General features: G+C 37.4%; 1 protein-coding gene across 2 annotated transcripts in view; it reads right to left on the bottom strand.

Annotated features, from left to right (window-relative positions):
• The window catches only part of ATP6V1H (ATPase H+ transporting V1 subunit H), a 50,524-nt gene that overhangs the window by 7,781 nt on the left and 22,776 nt on the right, over nucleotides 1–19,967 (bottom strand). For both annotated transcript variants that reach the window (XM_056330921.1, XM_056330922.1), the window contains exons 8-13: nucleotides 19,738–19,835; nucleotides 18,109–18,301; nucleotides 14,630–14,808; nucleotides 13,737–13,862; nucleotides 10,755–10,856; nucleotides 6,027–6,140 (exon numbers count right to left, since the gene is read on the bottom strand). In XM_056330921.1, coding sequence (XP_056186896.1) covers nucleotides 6,027–6,140; nucleotides 10,755–10,856; nucleotides 13,737–13,862; nucleotides 14,630–14,808; nucleotides 18,109–18,301; nucleotides 19,738–19,835 — 812 coding nt within the window. The remainder of the gene's footprint in view (nucleotides 1–6,026; nucleotides 6,141–10,754; nucleotides 10,857–13,736; nucleotides 13,863–14,629; nucleotides 14,809–18,108; nucleotides 18,302–19,737; nucleotides 19,836–19,967) is intronic.

Genomic DNA, 19,967 nt, shown 5'->3' with positions numbered 1-19,967 from the left:
AAAGAGACGTTCAGCATTCTGATACACTAAAACTAAACAGCTTGAATGGTTGAGCAGAGAAATTATAAATGTCACATGAAAGGGGTTTTGGTTTGTTGTTTTGTTTTTTTTTCAAGCGGAGCCTGTCATCATCTGAATATGTTATTAATAAACAATATATAGATTATCTCCTGAGAACTGAGAGCATTATTTATAGCTTTGTTTATATGGTTTATAGCCCTCCTTACGATGTGACATGCAAAATCAATGTGTCTTCAGAGACACTGCAAGAACCTCCTTTTCACTCAGCAGTTTCCCTCAAGAGAGAGGTCTTGTCTATTTTTTTTGAAAAGTAATACTAGACTTCCAGTTCACAACTTTATATATAAAGCTATAAATAAACAGCAGATCAACAAGCCTCTGTTATAAGGCTATCACTTAAACATTCGATTAGACTTTAAAAGAAAATAACTCTGAAATTCAATTCAATATATGCCTTTCTATTAGGGAGACAAGGTATGCACCACTTTTCACTTATAAGATGCACTATGAGCTAACACACAAAGCAATTTGTGAATTAAAATAAACCAATTTGACTAAACCATGCAACTTGGTTTGAAAGTGGGTTTGTATATAATCAAAAGATTTTGTTGCCACAATGAACAGTAAGCAAGCAAAATGCTTTCAACACTTAAGAGCTTTAAGTTTGTACAGCGTATTTCAGAATGACAGACTTAGATCATGTTTAACTGAATCTTCCTATCAGGAAATCAAATCCTTAAAGTAAGACTAATCAGAAGCGACACTATCAAAAAGTTACTTTTTTGGCAACATGTTTTTCAGCATAGCACATAAAACCAAACAATTTATTTGAAAAAAAGACAATGCAAACTGAGCAGGATGTTGATATTTGCAAAATATTTGCTCCTCATTAACAGAAGCTCTATAAATACTGAAGTATTTTACGAAGAGTGCAGATCTCATGACACAAAACATGATCACACTATGAAATCCCAGAGAGCATACACACAATATGAACCATAGTCCCTACTTGTACGGAATGAAGCTTTACAAGAATATGTATCTATGTTCAAATAAAAAGATGGAACACTCATACTAGTTATCAAGTGTGCCTATAACTAATCAGTTTTTTGCCTAACTTGTCTCAATTCAGCTCAAAACAGTCCTCTTAAACAAAAATTAATTTTCATCAAGGACACAATCTATTGTCTCAACCATTTCAGTTAATTAACTTCCGTTAGCTACTAAAAAGGAGCTGTATTGATGATGAAGGCCAAGAAACAAGATAATGCAATCAACTGTATTTATCACGTAGGCATTGTTTCCTAGATTTAAGCCTGCTCTATTAGGCATTACACACGATTGAGTGTTGGGACATGAAAAAAAAAAGTGGGGGGACACACACTTTATTGCTGCCAGTTAACTATCATTGCACCTTGCATTTCTCACTACTAAAAGCAAGCATGGTGCAAGAAGCTATCTTAGGAGATATATGGGCTTTGGAGAACAAAGTTTATACCAAAGAAGAATAGTGACAAATGCTGAATATTCAAAGCTAACTCTATAGAACAACTTCTAGATACAGCACACTCCAAGTCTGAGGCAGTTTCAGATTTTTGTAACATCTCTCTGCATAACTAGTCACTTTTAAAAATGGAAAGCAAATAATTTTGTCTGAGATGTGCACTCTGAAAACCATGTATGAATCTGTTGCACATTCAAAGCTTACACAAATTTGTTGCTTCATTATGTCATTTATTAATTTTACTTCCAGTACCATACTTGATCACATATCAATAACGCATCCTAACTCCCATTGTTCAGCATCCACCAACATACTCGTATTTTCCATGTCAGTATCAATTCATCAAGTATCAGTTTATTCTAAAAGTCTGCCTGTTTAAAGGAAGTTTATAGCTCAGAGTCTGCACAGGTGAAAGGACCCTGGTGAGATGAGGCATCACACCTGAGCCCAGAGCTAAGAGATGCAATCCCTCCCTAACAGCAGTTCACTACTACACTGTAAACAGAAAGGCAAGGCAACACAGTCCAGTAGTTTAGTCAATAGCAGCGACTGCCAAAAGATGCTATGAGTTCTCCCATTATCCTGACTCAGCCAGAGGAAAAATACGTTTGCAATCAGATCCACTGTGGTTCCATTAACACTTGTATGAATACTGAAAAACATCTGAGCCACAAAGGTTAAGCCGCTGCACTTCATTTTACATTTGTGTAAACAAAGAGCACACAAAAGCAGTCTCTGCACACATCAACTAGACTGGATATCATAATTCTTTTTTGTTTCTGACCTCTGATCCCCAATTCCCAATAGTACTGCTGCTGACAGAACAAGTAAAAAGTAATATGCTGCACTTACTACATGAGTCATGAGCAAACTTGCCTGGGCCTAACCTCACCAGAAGACAAGCAAGTGGTGGAAACTAACACGCCGTGACCTAATGGCCACTAAGGTCATAAATACATCACACATTAAATGCAAACATTTAAAATTCACCTGTTATTTTAGTGAAGTAATAGAAGGTTGGAATTAAGCCCTTTAGAATGAAGCTAGGAGACTATACATTCACAAATCTTAGAAGATTATTCCAACTGCTCAACTTCAGGCACTGAAACTGCTCTACACTGCCCTGAAAAACAACCTGCTTCTCTCCATTTTTCACAGAAGGAACCTGGGCTTCTAACTGCAGGTGCTTTGAGTCACAACATCCCACCCCTGAAGTTCAGTAAAATGTTGTGCTGTGAAGCACATGAAAGGCATGTGCTCCATCTGTAGAGATTAACATATGTAAGTGCTGTCAGTTTAGAACTTAATGATTTGATTGTTTTAAAGTCTGCATCACTAAAAACATTGCTCCAACCAGCACTAGATTCCCAAAATCAGTTCCTCATACTAAAATGGTGAAGTTGGGTATTGGCTCTGAACACCAGCAAAGACAAACAATAAGAAGATGACATTTCTCATACACAGTCAAAGCACAAATTGAACAGGACACAAAAAAATGTGCACCACCATCACCATGCCAAACTCCCCCATCTGCCAATAACAGGGTTTTATCATCAGCACAGGGTGCAGTGACTAACAGTTCAAGTGAAATTAAAACACAGGATTGATTACCGTTTAAAGACATTCAAGTGATGCTGAAAAGATACCTTCGCTCCCTGCTTCATCAAGTGCCTGATCATTTAACATGCAAATGTAACTGGAATATTTCACCTCAACTTACCTTACCTGAAAAGCTGACAGCAGTTACTGCTTTTGCTAACCTAGCTTCACCATTTAATAGAATGCCTGACAGTCTTGATTTCCTCCCATTTATCCCTGACTTAAAAAGCCCTAAGGAAAAGCCAGCCGAGCAGCCTGTAATGAACTATTCAAATTACTTAGGAGTTAATTCTCTCTGAGTTATTAGTAGTCTAATGATACAGCTGCATTTTAAGCAGAATACCACTTCAGCTGCCCCATGACACTCCCTAGGTTCAGGTACCAGAAGTTTTCCTTACTCTGCTGCTCCAGGCGCAGCACTTGCTCAGCCTGGTAAAGCAAGCCTTTACTTTCTAACCCTTCTCCTGGTTAGCCTCCAGGTCTAGGAAGAGCCTGACTACCGCTGTCACACATGTGTCAGAGTAATGCAGAGCTGTTCTGTGCCAATTAAAGAAAAACACAATTGCTCTGAGTGAAATAACTGGAATTCCAAAACACATGGAAGCAAGAGGGAAAATGGGAAAATGCTTATTGTTTCCCCAGCTCTGAAGAGCAAGGTAAGCAAAACCTTGAAATCGCTGTGTAATCCATCTTATGGCAAAGCAAAGCTAAATAAGTAGGCACTGCACTGTGCAGCCGTCAGGGGACTCTGCCCTCTTCTCCCCACACAACCTATGAAACAGAAGAGCTCCTGACACACAGCAAAAGCCAGATGTATACGAAGACAGATCTAGCTTCCCACATACAAACAATGTGTAATTTCCTTAGCTCAAGCCATCTGATGTCCATTCCAGGGGGAACACTACTTTGACAAATACCAGCCAAGGACAATTGAGTCCCAGAGGCTTGTTCCAATAAGAATTAAACAAGAACATATTCCCTACAGAAATTACAATATGAATCTGAAAATGGCACTAACTTAAACAGATTCTTTTCACTGACACCTCTGAAAAGCTGAAACTAACTTAATTGCAATCTCTCTCAGTCTTATCGCTAAAGTTTCACAAACTGAAAAGCAGGCACAGAACTGTTCATGCCGTTAAGAAACCAAGACAAATCTAGAAAATCTGATGTGATGTTTTTAAAATTAGTATGCTTAAGTTGAAAATGAGAAAAAGCCAGGTTAGGCATCCAGAAAAACTTTTACTATCAGCGAGGTTTGTGCTGGAGAAAAGCCAGAGTTTTACCACCAGATTTTCAAGACATGAGAACATAAATAAGACCTGTCACACCTGCAGAAGGTAAATTCAGTAACTAAGCCTTCCACACTGACTCTCTATCAGCTACAGCCAGTTTATAATACTGAAAATGCTCCAAATATATAGGGCGATATATAAAAATGACCCAAAATTAGGTTGCACATGACCACATGTTTTATCTCCATTTCCATACACTCAGAAATTCAATGTTATTTACCAAAGTCCTTATAGGTGAAAAATTCTAACTCTGGATTTGTCACAGTAGATTACTTAAATGTGCAAGTGTTTCTCTGCTATAGAAAGTTCCTACAGTATGAAAAAAGGAGGAAGTAGGATAAAATTAACCTAACACACAAGAGAATCAAAACCCATATTCTTCATTCTTCAGAAGAAAACGGGGAAAACTAGCTTTGTTTTACAGAAAATACACTGCAGGGAGAGGAGACAGGAGCTTTCTGTCAGCCTTCCTAGCCTGTCTTCTACATTAAGTAGGCGACTTAAAGAGCCTGTCAGAATGTGCTTGATAAACCTGAATCCCCTACCACTTTCACACTACATCACTACCCAGCCTTTTAAAAAGACCACATTGTGTCAGAAGCAAAAAAACTGACATAAGTTATAGGTGCTTCCAAGCACCAAGCTTTTCAGAAACAAAAGGTTATGTAAGTTCAAAATTAAATTAGTTGCTTCTATCTCAACATCTATGTTCCAATATACTCAAATGTACTGTTGCATTTTATCTTTCTCTAAGGCAACGCCAAATTGGAAATATGAGCTTTGGTGAAATCATAATTAATAATCAGATTAAGAATTTCTAATTAATATTTGTACCTCATTTTAACTTACACTTAGCACACCTAACCAGTTTGGCAAGTTATACAAAGTTGTTACATGAACACTGAAGTTTTTTAGAACTTCAGCCCTTCAATGCTTGTTTGTAAAGGTCCTTGCTCTGTTGGAAAGGCAGCATCACCTATCAGCATGTTCTGTGGCAGAACACGCCAGGACTTCAGGGGCTTTGGAGCTTTATTAGAGAACTAGTCAACAAACAACGGAAGAAAAACCTTGCTTCAAATGCTATTCTCAGCAACTGATAAAAGAGATACCAGCCACTGATTTTCAACTTCATCTAACCAACCAGCCTCTAAGTTTCTGCCACTCCAGGAGCTCAAAGAAAAGTTGTACTCGCACCCCTTAAAATGACAGCGTGGAGTCAGGGAAAGGACTAGAGCAAAGGACAACAATGCAAAAGAATGGTCAGGCACGCACCTTCCAAAGCAACTGCCAATTAAGTACTTAAACAAGTGCAAGGCTAAATCACAGCTCATATTGAATATTAAGCAGTTCACGTAAGTTAAAATATAATGTTCAAGTGAATTACTCATGTAACAATCATGTAAAGCGAAGCTACCCAATTCAACTGCAACCAAAACATACAGACAGACTAGCTAAGATCTTGCACATCGACATCACAGTGCTCTATCACAACAACTGCAGTCTTACCCCATAAAAGTTATTCCACCCATAAAGAAATCTACCATCTTGAACCCTCTCTCCATGCTCAGTATTTTTCACTGTTAGTATGTTAAATAATCTTCACATACCAGTTGTGAACCATCAGCTTCTGCACAGCCAGTAGTGCATTATAACGAACTTGTTGGTCTTCATGATGCATGTGGTTCATAACCAGCTGTTTACCACCAAGTTGTTCAATCACTCTGAAAAGAGAGGAGCGGAACAGTTTTTTTGACATTACTTCAGATTCTGAGTAGCTATCCTGTCGAACCACTTCATGTGCAAGGCATTAACAGGTTAAGTTCACGTCACATAAGACGTATACATTAGGAAATAAATACTTTTAACAAAAGAAACTTATCTGACATGTTATAAATGCAGATCTCTCATCCTACCTACTGACTTTTTTTTTTTTAAATTCACAACATCAGAAAGTGTTTGTACTGGACTCCTGTTTGGTAAACACTACCTACTTCCATAAATTTTGAAACAAACAACAATAAAGAAAGCAGACCTTTTCAGAGAGGGTTATTTACTTTATCCAGCTTGCTAAAGAACTTAATATTGGCTTGAGAGGGTTGGCAGGGTACAGCACTATCAATTATTATTTAGGAGGACGTAGTACCCTCTCCCCCATAAATTGATGATAACCAGGTCACTCCATTTTTTGCAAGAAAAGCCCAAATCCTCAGCACTGCCTAATCCAGAAAAAGTGCTTGTAATCTCACCAACACCTATTAAGCCACCCACCTGGTACTCCTCATAGTGCTTTTTGCCATTCAAACTGTACTAGAGCCACAGCTATCATTGTTCAAGATGCAGAACTGGCTGCTTAAAGTACCATTTCCAGAAAAGCGATAAGCTTGAGCTGCATCTTCCACTACAAACTTCACCACAGTAGTCAGCCATAGCTTTTTAATAGCTGTACTAAACCCCACACCAAATACTGATGAAACTTTGTTTCACATCACAAATATATAGCTCCTTTTTAAAAAAAAAAAAAAAAAAAGGAAGGCAACACAGAACCCGAACAAGTATCACCATCTAGATGACTCTACATGCAGCATTTTGGTCTCTGGTAACAAAGAACATTTGGAGAGAACTTGAGAGGAATACATAAACTGGTTACTCACTGACTTGCATATGGTTTTTATGCTCTCCCACAGGTCGCTGAGTAGTTAAACATAATCCTGTTAAGAAGCTACTATCTGCATTTTTCTTAACCTGATGTTATCCTTCTATTCTAAGCTTGCATTAGCCATCTGCTTTTAGTATAGTTCTTTTCATGGACAAATTAATGCATTACTGCTGCACAACACATGTTTTTGTAAACTGCAGAACAGGTATAAAGACATAGCATGAAGACAAAAAAGAATTTCCCACTTCGTTTTATAAACCAGTCAAAACTATCCTGGAATGTTATTTCCCAACAACATTAAAACATCTAAGGATGTTTCATACAACAAGAACGCATTCAGAAAAGTGCAATTGTTTTAAGATGAAAAATCTTTACTAATGACTTCTTGAATTTGCGGTAATGTAACAGATTAAAAAAAGCTTTATGCCAGCCTTAGGCTGTCTCACATCTTTAATCATGAGTTAAATATAAAACCACTGCACACAAAGATCTTAAGTGACTTTTCCAACCTAAGTTATATGAAACATAAGAGGTTTTTTCCCCCCTCATTACAGGACTGACTTAAATACTTAATTTTCAGGAGTTGAAGTAAAAAAGCCATTAAACTCAAAAGCTTCCTTACACTAGAAGTACCTAAGAATCAAAATGAAAAGTTAAAATCCTATGATCACAAATGGCAATAGAGTATTTCCGATGACAATACATTACTGAAATTATAGCACAGATATGAAGAGTCAAAAAACAGTGTTACCATTCTTGCATAATGCTGTCTACTGGTACAAATCACTTCCCAGCTATGTGTTTTAGAACAAACGGTAAGCAACTGTGAGGAAGGTACATGGTGAATCCCATTCCTTCAAGTTCTAAATCTGCTCAAGTGCTCAAATCTGCTCAAAACTTCTAGTTCTGTTTTCCCTCTCCTCAACTCTGCTTACTTTACAGCAGTAATAGAGCCCAGTGAGCTAGTTACTGTATGTGCACACCTTCTGCAGGGACTGTTCCCCATAACAACAGTGCACTAAGCCAAAACAGTGGCAATTCAAACAAATTTCTGGATGCTGAAGAGCCAGATTTTAATACGACCCATTTAGAGGGAGAAAGGAAACAGATAACAAAGACAAATAAGAACAGCTTAAACTGTTATAGCAGAAAATACTAACAAAATATCCACACTACAGATCTAAAAGCAGCCTAAGGTGAAAGAGGGAATGCAATTAAACTGCTTCTGAATCAGCAGCTAAGGAAGGGAACAGCTCTAGGTATCAATCTCTTTGTACATGCAAAACAAAGCCCATGTGCTAGGCGTTCAGGTGACTGAAAAGTGTTGACGTTACACAGCAGCAATCCTTGGGCCACATGGAAGTTGTACAGGAGGTTGATGTTTAGCTTGCATTTATTTCAGCGACAGAAGCACCAATACCGCACTTTATTTCTGCTGTTGCATTGTCAGCAAATACATGTCGGTAAGCCTCATTAAAAGGCTCACGGTGCTATTGCCTTGAGAACTTGGTCCACAATGTGCAGTTTTAAAGGCAAATTAAAATTATTTAAGCTGACAACATTAGAGAACAGCCAAGTAAAAATGTAATATTTAGTTTAAGAACATTTTCTTTTGTCAGACAAAGGGAAAGGTTAGCCAGGTCTCTAGGTCTCTGCAGTTTGCAGCAGGTAAACTCAAGAGGTTTTCAGTTCTAATTCGCCTCTGCAGCCTTTGAAGGCTGAAAGACAATCCACTTAGGAGTGGAGGATAAACACTTGAAAGAAACAAAAGTATAAGACATTTGAATTCTCTTATTCTTCTAAACCAGCGAATAGCATCCATTCCCAAAGTGAGTCATGCAATGACAGTATGAAATGCCAGCCAGGCGTGGGAGCAGTAAATGACTATATATCAAAAAGAATCACGGCAAGAAATGGACTATTACATGGGAACTGACACACAGCCCTTAGGTATTTTAAGCTTTCAGTCCTAAAACTGCTGAAGTCATACTTGGTAAGAATACATCAGACTACAAAGGAAATTCTTTAAAAGAAAGTGATTGAGGCACTTTAGTTTGTCCATCAGAACAGGAAGCTAAATAAGCCAAGTCCATAAGCAGAAAGCAGCTAAGTATTAGAATTTGATACAGGAACGTGAGTTAGAATAGACACTTCTTACTTGCTGACGGCCACTCCTTTTGAAGGTTGATGCACTTCTGAACAGGTCTAACAGCCTGGGATCTGAGTGGAGCTGTGGTCCCACCAGCAGTACCCTTTCCCAACCACAGACTGAGAGATACAGGTCCTGTTCATCCACTTTTCCAACTTCGTAGCTTTTGTCCAGCAACTGCATGGCCATACTAGCCCAAGAATTACACCACATTTGAGGAGATGTCTGCAAGCTCTTTAAAGATTATGGCAAAGGGCTGTATAAAATGGTTTCAGACACAGGGCAGCTCAAAGCAGGAGCAACCTCTATCAGTCCTTCAGCTTTGCCACTTGCAGGCAGCAATACAAGTTTCCACCTTACTGGAGGGTACTTTGCCTTCCCCTCCAAATATCAGTTGTCATAAATCTCTTTTGGAAGACACGGGAACTAAATAGCAAATACACAGCACTGCTTAGTACAAGTGGTACATACTCAAGACCTCTGACCTTTCTTAGTGGACCTAGAAAACAGTTTATTTGTTCCAATAATCTAAAATCTTCAGTTCAAATGTTTATAAGATTACAAGGGCAGTGAGTCGCTCTAAAGTGAACAAAATCTTTCTAGCATATATATGGCATTGGTTGGTTCATGATTCTACTACTGTCAAGATAGCAACCTGCACAAGAAGCATTCATGAAATTTCCAACAAGCCTAAAAGATCATTCTCATCTTCCCCATTAAACACTATGCAGAAAGCAGAAACAGACCACTACTTTGCTACAAAAACTAAGTCACATGTCCCTTTGGGTGACTGATGACCATGATTCCTGCAAAAACCAAAGGCCCCTTTCTACTTCTGTGGTCTCCTTACCTTACAGATGCAATTATGCAGCAAACATCTTTGCTCACAGGTTTTGAAAACAAAGCAAGAAAATATAGTAATGTCTGTCTGTCTATTTTGACAGGAATTCAGGTTTACAAGAAACATTAATACTTTCACAAAAATGCATATTTGTATAGCTAAAAGAAAACATACCAAAATATAAGAGTGGTAACTCAATCTGTGTTAACATCACTGAAATTACAATAGCAATTGTTTGTAAGAAAAATCATGTCTGTGTAGTACTAAGGTCACAAAACTGACTTAATCATTGTTGAAATAGTCTATCCCTACTATAAGTTCAGCAATTATAGTCCAATAATCATAAAAGAGGGTAAAAACGATATGCTGATTAAATTATTGGCATCTCTTCTAATTTCCTCTGGTGTACGTCTTCTGCTTTAATCTAAACAACTTATTCAAGCCTTCTTTAGACACAGGTTCCCTTCACTGTTAAGGGACACTGAAAATTAATATTAAGTCAAAGATTTAGTTTGTTGTCTCTCATCTTATCTAGTTTGTGTTTTCTCACCTTCCCAGTGAATTAAACTTAAGCATAACCTCCAATCCTTATGTAGCATATTTTAATATAAATAAGCAAAAAAGCCACAGGCAAAGTAAATATACTCTAGCTAGTCTCTTGAATAACAATATAGCGGCATTTTTCTTACCGTTTCCCACGGGGATAGTGTCGTACATATTCGCCCACATCATGAGCAGCTACAGCCAGCACCTGTGGGTCATCAGAAACTTCCAGAAGTTTTGTCAGGATTCTATGAAAGAATTTGAAACAAGTCCAAAGTTTTGGTTTGAGGTTTGCTGTTGGGTTTTTTTGGTTTTTTGTTGGTGGTTGGTTGTTGTTTTTTTTTTTGGGGGGGGGTGTTTGTTTTTTGCTGGGGTTTTTTTTTTGGGGGTGGGGTGGGGGGTTCTTCATTGTTTTTTCTTTTAAATCACTAACAAAGTAACAAAGCCTGTAGCCTGTAACCATTAAAATGCCTTACCAGTCACCCAACAGCAAAGCTGGAATAGAACTTTTTCCAAACTTGCAGCTGCACTTAAAACAATGGAGAACTTACTCTAATTAACAGAATTTTTAAAAGCATTCACTAGAGTGACTTTAGTGATCCATGTGTACAAATACCTATAACCAAGGTTTGCAGAATATCTGGGTTTTTTTTTTTATAATTGGCTTTAAGACCAACAGGTCTGAGTTCAAGATAAGCTGTACTAACCAAACATACAAACATTTATAGACTCGGACAGGGGTGGGACACAAACACAAAGCCCACACAAGCCAAACAGATGATGCTGCTTCTGTTATACAATAGAACCCAGTCGTGCTTGCATGCTGTTCCCAGCTCCTGCACTCAGGATCCTGCACTATGGATTCAGAAAGCAGTAAGGCCACATCGCTCGTGACACAACAAGGTGGGTATGACAAGCCTGCTATCCATCAGCATTTCCCCAACTCTGTTCCTCCCCTCACAACAGCAGTCTTGCTCAATACAGGATAGAAGGACAAGGAGGGCAGAATTTTATGCAGAACAGTGTTACACAGTTATTTAAAAATTAAAAGGCTTCCTAGCAGTTGAGAACAAAGCAGCACACCAAGTTCTTTGGTTTGTGCATCTGTGAACTTCTTTCAGTTCAAGACCATCAACTTTATCTCAAAAACATCATGCATTCAGCCAACTGTTGTGGTCTAAAAAATAGTTTGAGTTTGTAATTCAAAGACTGAAATGATGAAAGCTATAACTAATATATGAAATTGGAGTCAATTATAAGGTATTTTGTTAGCATGAACAGAAATACAGAGCTGTGAGAATTAGAAAACAGTTTCTCAACTCTTAATATTGTCTGCATTTTTTAATTATGTAGTTTAATCAGTTTTAGTGGAAAACAGCTATCAGTAGCACTGTTCTCTAGCCAGTAATGAGAAGGGGTAAAAATAATGACACAGATATAAAAGATTAGGCACTAATAGTAAGTTTAAAAGGTAAAAGTTTAAACATAAACATCACTGGAAAGTTAAGATTCATCTACACTTAGTGAGATGACAAACATGTCCTAATCACAGAAAGTTAGTAACAAGTTGAAATAGGTAGGTAGGTTAAAAATTCAACTGGAATGAAAGAAAGAACATTCTGGTAAAATTAGATTACCACAGCCACTGCCTCCCTAGAGGCCAGAAAGTGATACATGAAGCACTTCTCATTTTAATAGAACTCCTAATTTGGACAATAAGTAGGAGCAGAAACTTGAATCATAACACTAATCAGAAGACACTGAAGATCCATACAATACTGTTGAACAAAATACAAGTCCAGCATTATTTGCTTCAGAAGTTAACAATGGTGGCGTGCAGGGGAAAAGAAAAAAAAAGTATGTTTAACAATAAGCTTAGAGTTAGAAAACAAGCAAGCTGACAGATAGGGGAAAATAAAATGATGTGGCTTGAAGCAATGAAAGGATTGTCTGTCAAATGCCTTACAATGCAAAAGAAAAGTTCTGAGCTGCAAGAATCTCCCCACCACATTGAGAGGGGTGAGGGCTGGTTATTATGGCTTTGGGGTTGGTTTTTTTGTTTTGTAGAGGGTGGGGGCATTTTTCTATTGTAGATCACTGTCTCTGAGGTAGCACAGGCATAATAAATTTACCATCAGTCCCAGATCTAGGAGAGATGAATACAGCAAAGCACTGCAATTGCTACAGGAAATACTTAACCCCAACATGAGTTTCAGGTTTCAGTTGGCAGCATCTTAAGTTTTTAAATCCACAGGCCTACAAATGTAGCAATATGCCCTCAGGAAGGAATTCACCAGACTTGTTTTGGTGAGGTTTCAGGGCAGACTGAAATGCACATAAAGCTAAGGATTAGCTTGCTCTTGCCATACCCACTAACATCTCACATACTACACTCAACTTCCTGATTTCTCTTAGGTCTGGCACTTAATGGGCAAATACTGAACAGGAAGAACACCACATATTATCAGTTAATGACAACACAGTTAAACAACTAAGAGCTCCTACAAACTATTGAAAGCCTAAACATCTTTTGAGTACATACTTTCAGAAGTCAACAAATAAGTCCTTGACTCCAAAATGGAAGATGAGTTTCAGCTTCACTTCATCTAATGATCTACGTACACCAGGCACAGTACCAAGAAAAAACAAGACAGACTGCAACATAATGCAGCAAGTCAGATTTTTCCATGGAACAGTACCACAACTTCCAACCCCCAAGTATTCAAGACAGGAGTTCATTACTTCAATCAACACCACCACCACATAACACAAAACAGACTAAGGTACAGTAAAAACATTTTTAATTACATCAATTAGTACAGCTGTTTTTCAAGTGAAAGCATGAGGAGAGTCAATAGCACAAATCTGCATGCAGGTTAAGCTAGAGATACTCCTTCTATCATCATCAATACATTTTGACCAGTAAAACCAAATACACAATTCTGCTTTTGAACAAAACAAACCATACATGAGTAAAGACTATACATTCTATAAACAGCAAGATGTTCTAACTTGCTTTCATTCTAGACGTTATTCCCTGTTGAAATGCAAAACCTGTACTAGATATAAGTTCACTTAAACACAGAAAATACTAAAAAAATTAAGTGATTCAAGGCTTAAAAACTTACTTGAGTAGTTCATAATTTTTCTCATTTAGCCTTACAGCATTCTCCCGCCAAAACTTCTCAGATTTGTGTACAGGACTCCACTCCAGTCTTCCTGACTTGAGCTCAGAACTGTACTCATCAAAGGAGCTGCAACACAAAAGACCTAAATGAAATAGTGACTAAGCTTCTACAAAGAGAGTTTGAACCATGTGCCAAAGTCTATCCTGAACAAGACAAAGCTGGAGCACAACTATGACACATTTGGAAGTCACATTTCTTCAGAGCATGAGACGTGTTCTCTCTCTCACTCAGAGTTCAACACTTTAAAAATAAGGAAAGGCATGAAAGGCAAGAGAAAAATATTTTTTCAAACATACCCCTCCATCCACCCAAAAACACAATTCCCAAGGGGGAGGGGGGGAGAGGGAAAACCCAAGCCACATAACCACAGTATTAAGAAATTTAACTGGTCATTTTGCCTGTTTTCTAGGTTTTAATTTCCCCAACCAAGGATCTCAGTCCTTGCCTTTCATCCAATTAAATCTTGGACATGAACTATAACATGCAGTTCAATTTATGCACAAGACCAAGAACTAGGTAAACACTAGCAAAAACTTGACTTAATCTGGACAGCAAAATATTCTAATCAGGTAGTCTTCAAACTTAGACTGGAACTCCTACCAGATCCCTCTGAAGTCCTTTAACAATTTTTCAGTTACAAAGATCACATAGCCAAAAGTGAAGATTTCTTTTCTATTCAGCATGTAAATACTAAACTCCTATATACAACTAGCATGCCCGTACACTCTACCCTATCAACTGTCATTTAGGTATTATGACTCTGTATATTATTTAGCCTTTTTACCAATGTTTGTATAATAGCTTTTTTTAAAAGTTCACACTGCAAATCTTACCTAAGGTCCTGCACGCTCTCACCGAGCTTGTCCAGTAGAAACTTGATATCTTCACTTATGTCTTCATCATCGTATTTCTGCTGATCCAAATTCTCTAGCTGCTTTAAAACTTTGCACTGAATCATGGCAAGAGCATATTCTTGGCGAGTTTCTCTCTCAGTAGATTTCTCTAACAAATTCTAGGGAAGTAAAAAATTTTACTGTAGTCTGTTTTAAGAACAGACTACTTTGAAACAAAGTGGTATTTTTAAGAAATTCTTACTGACTCTTTTGTAATTTAGTGACAAAATTGACCACTTCCCAAAATAATCTTTCAAAGTAGTAAAGTATGAGTCTACAACACAGTGGCAGCTTTACACCTACGTTTAGTAGCATAAATTGCCTAGGACTGACCTTACTACACTAGAGGAGTATTCAAGTACTCCTATCAGTCACTGCAGCAGATGAACTTTTAAAAAAAAAAGAAGAAAAAAAAAAAGGCTCTGACTTGCAAGGTAGAAGTAATACAACCATATATGCTGAAAAGCACAACCACCACCTAAGTTTAGGTCACTTAGACCTTTTCTTCCTCCTGAACGGTATGCTACCTCGAATACTAGAAAGTATTAATTCACCTGCTTTGATAATTTCCCACATCAAATCGGGCTGACTACAATGACTATTCAAAGAAAAAGGGCAGCCTTATAACCCAAATCCCAGATTCTCTGCCATAAACAAATGCTTTTATCAAGGATTATAATTTTACCTTTCTGTGCAGCAATAGCATAAAGCAGGAAAGCCTTTAAAAAAAAACAGACAAAAAAAAAAACAAAACCCACACAACAATACACAGCCTGAAGTCATCTTCCCAACTCAAGAGTTACCATCTGGATTAGATCAACTTCTATTGAATTTGGGAATATTCCAACTAGACGTTTTTATTCAAACAGAAGCTTATTGGTAAGACTGGAATTACAAGCACAGAATGTAACAGTCAAGTTCCAATGTCATTTATTCATTACAATTCTACTCAATTTATTCAGCTTCAAATTATGTTGTTCAACGCTAGCCACCTGCACTTTTTGATAAAGCTGAAAACATGAATTCCATATAAAAGAGAAAGTCTTTAATAAACATGTATTCACACAAATAAGCCTTAGTATCTACCAGAAATAAGCAATGAATCCATACAGAAGGAAGTTGACTGCACTCCCATTCATGTCACAAAACAGTTACACTTAAGGTTTCCAAGATATCAGATATCTTATTAGTCAGACAGAACAGTGCAAATAAATGTTAAAACTTGCAAACTGAAAATAATTCATATTACTGCTTTTAATGGCCACACACAATTAGCTTTAAAGGTGGAAAAAACCCATCTCAGTAAGAGAACCAAAGTAAAAGGTAATTTACAGTGAGTAATGCTAAATTATTTAAAGGTGCTAACAACAGCAAAAGAACTAATATTGAATCTTAAAAGACAAAATTCAACAAGCTCAAGGAGCAAGTAGATAACCAGGAATTCTTTGGAAACAGGAGAATTATAGGCAGATGTGGAAACTACTCCATATCTCCTACCATAGTGAGATATTCAAGCCTTTTACAGTGAAATTGAAAGGATATGTTATGGAACTAAAAACATGAACACATGACTAAACAGAACGGATCAGTAAACTACTCAGTGATTAAAAAAAAAAGTCTTCAGGTATAAATTGAGTTAGAGGTAGGAAACTGACATAAAAGACAATAAAAGTATGACAAATGAGAAGAAAATAATTTTAATACGTAAAGAGAGAAAGTATTTGATGAAAATTAGACAGAAGTACCCAACACCTGTTGCTTTACAGGAAAAAATTACATTACACACTTCAGGCAATTAACTTGTCAAAGAAGTAAAACAGGTCAAATTAGGAGAAATCAAGTAATAGAGAAGTTGTATGCAAGTTGTCAAGACTCATGGCACACCTTCAGTAATACACAGGCAGCAGGGATGACCTGGAGAATCCTCAAGCCTAGTCCTTTATGCAATTCACTTTTTTTTCCCCCCATAAACTGATACTGTTGGCCTTGCATACAGGAAAAGGTAGCAGAGGCAAAGTAGCCCTATTTTAATTTTGCTTCAGAACTCAAGAGGTCTGACTTCTAATTTCTAATCTTCTATTTCCTGGCTGCCAGTTTATTACCTCATTTTCATGTCAACACTAGTTTTTAAAGTTGGAGAAAGAAAACAGCCACATTTATTTCCCCAGAGCTTTATACAGAACCATCTTATTCTTTCTTAGCTTTATTTATTGAAATAACTTGGCTTCATTTTTGTCTCCTCTTGCAAAACACACTAAATCTAAGATCTAGCAATTATTTTTCTTATCTTTTATAACCTCACAATTGGAAGAATTGTATATAAGCTCCTCAACTTCCTTCTTTCCCCCCTTGCCCCTTCCCCAAGCTGTCTTGCTATGCATCCCTGCTTAATCCTAACATTAAGAACCTAAAGAACACTGGAACATCTACAGAGTCCTGCACTGTAAGAACAGGCCCTACTGAACCTCATGCCACTGACCTCCTTCAACAGGATAAACAGCATATTCTTATGACCTACCTTATCCAGAAATTTTTCAAGTGGCAGATGCTTTTGGTTGGAGAGACCATTTAAGTCACAGAGTAAACATCTTCACACAGCTCATTATCGCTCATCAGCAGTCAGTAAGCAGCAATTCCCCTCTCCCTATCCTAATTTGCTTCCAACACCTACTACTAGAACACAACAGCCAAAACCAAACAGTTTCCAAGATCTGCATCTACTCAGGATACAAGTCCTGTTTTAAAACAGGATTACAAGTTGTTACAGCATTCCTGTATTACATACAAGACACTTAGCAAGCATGCACATAAAACTATGTGCACATGCACATTTAGCATCCATGAACACAAACTGGTACTCTCACAGTAAAAATATCAAGCCCCCATGCTCAGTTATTCCAAATAACTTTAAATAGGACCAATGATTTTCAGGTAACACGGACACAAGTCAACCATCACTCTTACATGGGTATTCTTTCTCATTCATCTTGACAGAGCCATTAAGAAAAGATTTTTGGACTGGTAGATTGAAGTAATTTCTAAGACAGTCAGTTGGACAAATGCATATGTGTTCAAAATAGTACCTTTTATTTAAAGTTTCATAAGGTAAAACTTATCAGGTATTATTAACTATACCGTTTTATACTAGTACCCGTAGAAAAAAGAATCTTGAACTAAAGAAGGAAAATCATTAGTAACTGTGTTAACAGGGGTTTTCTTAGTCAACCTTATTTTAAAACAACATCAAACAGCAGACACCTATTGCCTGTAGCAAAACTCAGCTCACAAAAAAAAGATAATTAGGCTTTCAATCCAGTTTACTGATACAGTATAGCAGAAAGACTGTGGATCAGCACCTAGGATGAGACCTACTAATTTGAGAGAGAAGCGCAGTGTGATTGCAGTCAACAGATACTTACCCGAAATGCTGCAAGGATGATTCTAGTTACTTTCTCTTTGACAGATTCCTGAAGAATATCTGACAGCACTGGAACAATATTATACCGACGGAGATATTCACACATTTGAGGACTAAACGCCAGCAGCCACACACAGAAAATCATCTGATACTGGAGCTGGAAGCCACATTTGTTGCTCAAGACCCCCATGATACTGAAAAATTAACATAGCATACATTTAATTTTTACATAATGACTGCATAGATTGCATTGCTCCACCCTGAAACATTAAAAGAACACTAACAGGAACTTATCGGAAAGAGCTGCTGACTATGAATACACAACACACACTTCAGAGTATCCTGCATAAGTATTTATCCTTATACAAGCCGCTTGTTCAGAAAGTTGTCTTTTAAAGAGAGTTACTTTCTCCTTAGCCCTACAGCCATAAAGTAGCTTCTCCCATGTGAACTGAAATGTTACTGTATCCATGTTCAGGTTCACCAAGACTCTTTCCCTACTGGCATATTTAGCGCATTATTTGCTCTTCTAGGAGAAACAGACATTGCTACTCCTTCAAAGTAAAGAAAGAGGAGAAGCAAAAAGACACAACAAAATATATACAAATTGAACTTGCTTCCCTAACTGTATCTTTCCACAGAAGTGTCTGAAATGAGCAATGGTAGTCATTATTTAACAAGCAAGTTTTCAGAAAAAAGTTTACAGATGTAACACATCGCAGATACACAAAACACTGCTGGAGAAGAAATATCCCAAGATCTCCACGAAGAAACCATGCAGCAGCTTTGTTCAGCTGAAGTTTTGAAAATTTAGTAAGTAATTCCATCCCAAAACAGCTAACCCATTTTAAAAGAAAAAAAATATCTACTTTTAGGATCATTGCTATCAAAATTAAAACAAATTCAGACTTGTTGAAATGCAGACTTACTGCAATGCCTTCATAGTTTATTAAAAAGATTCCTTGGTGAAAAAGTTTGTTTTCCAATACCGTCATCTTGACACACATGAAGATCTTTTGAACTTTCATTTCACTGACAACTTTGACAAGTACAAATCATATAGCCACCATCCCCAACAGAGACATGCATGGCAGAAAAGCTATTTATAGACTAGCATTTTTTAAATAAGATGAGTGACAACACCCGAGCCCCATGCAGAGCTATTCATACAGATAACATGGATTAAAGAATGACCTAATTAAAGCCGGGGTGGGCTGTGTGGAATTTTGAACTTAGTTCTAGAACATGTTTCTCCTTTCACTAATTTTTTCAGACTGACCAACTCCAAACTGAAAGACAAGGAAGACTAGCAGAAACTCATTTTGTTACTCTTTGTTCTATTAAATAAAAAACAGAGCATCTTCAGCTGAAGATAAACAGCTATATTCCCCTTCCGATATTTATTTAAGCAGTTCTTAAAGAACAAAGCAGCATTTAAGCCTCAACATTGGTACCTATATCTGCAAGTTTCATTTGTTTATTTGACTGTAGTAATGTTTGAAAACAAAGAGGTTTTGTACTCAAACAGAGCAGCTGTCTTTTGCAAGAGAGTTCTATTCCAGAAGAGGTCACCATGGAACATGCTATTGTAACTGCCAGTATATCCATATAAATTGAAATAAATGCTCACCAATTTACTCCATCTGCTTCTACCCACGCAAAGCGGTATTCATTGACCCTGAGCATCAGCTGCAGACATCCGGCAACACATTGTACATACTGGGAACTCTGGGTGAAAAGAACACATCACTTCTTACAAGAGTTAGGCAGTAAGTGCTGAAGTTCAGTTTTCCAAACTAGGCTTACTGGCATATTTCAACACACATTTCTTCAGTGACACTTTCAAGTTAAACAGGCTCA

The sequence above is a fragment of the Falco biarmicus genome, chromosome 3, assembly GCF_023638135.1.
Source record: "Falco biarmicus isolate bFalBia1 chromosome 3, bFalBia1.pri, whole genome shotgun sequence".
NCBI classification, from domain to species: Eukaryota; Metazoa; Chordata; class Aves; order Falconiformes; family Falconidae; genus Falco; species Falco biarmicus.
Note: the sequence above shows the minus strand (reverse complement) of the source record. Positions and strands in the feature narration are given on the sequence as shown.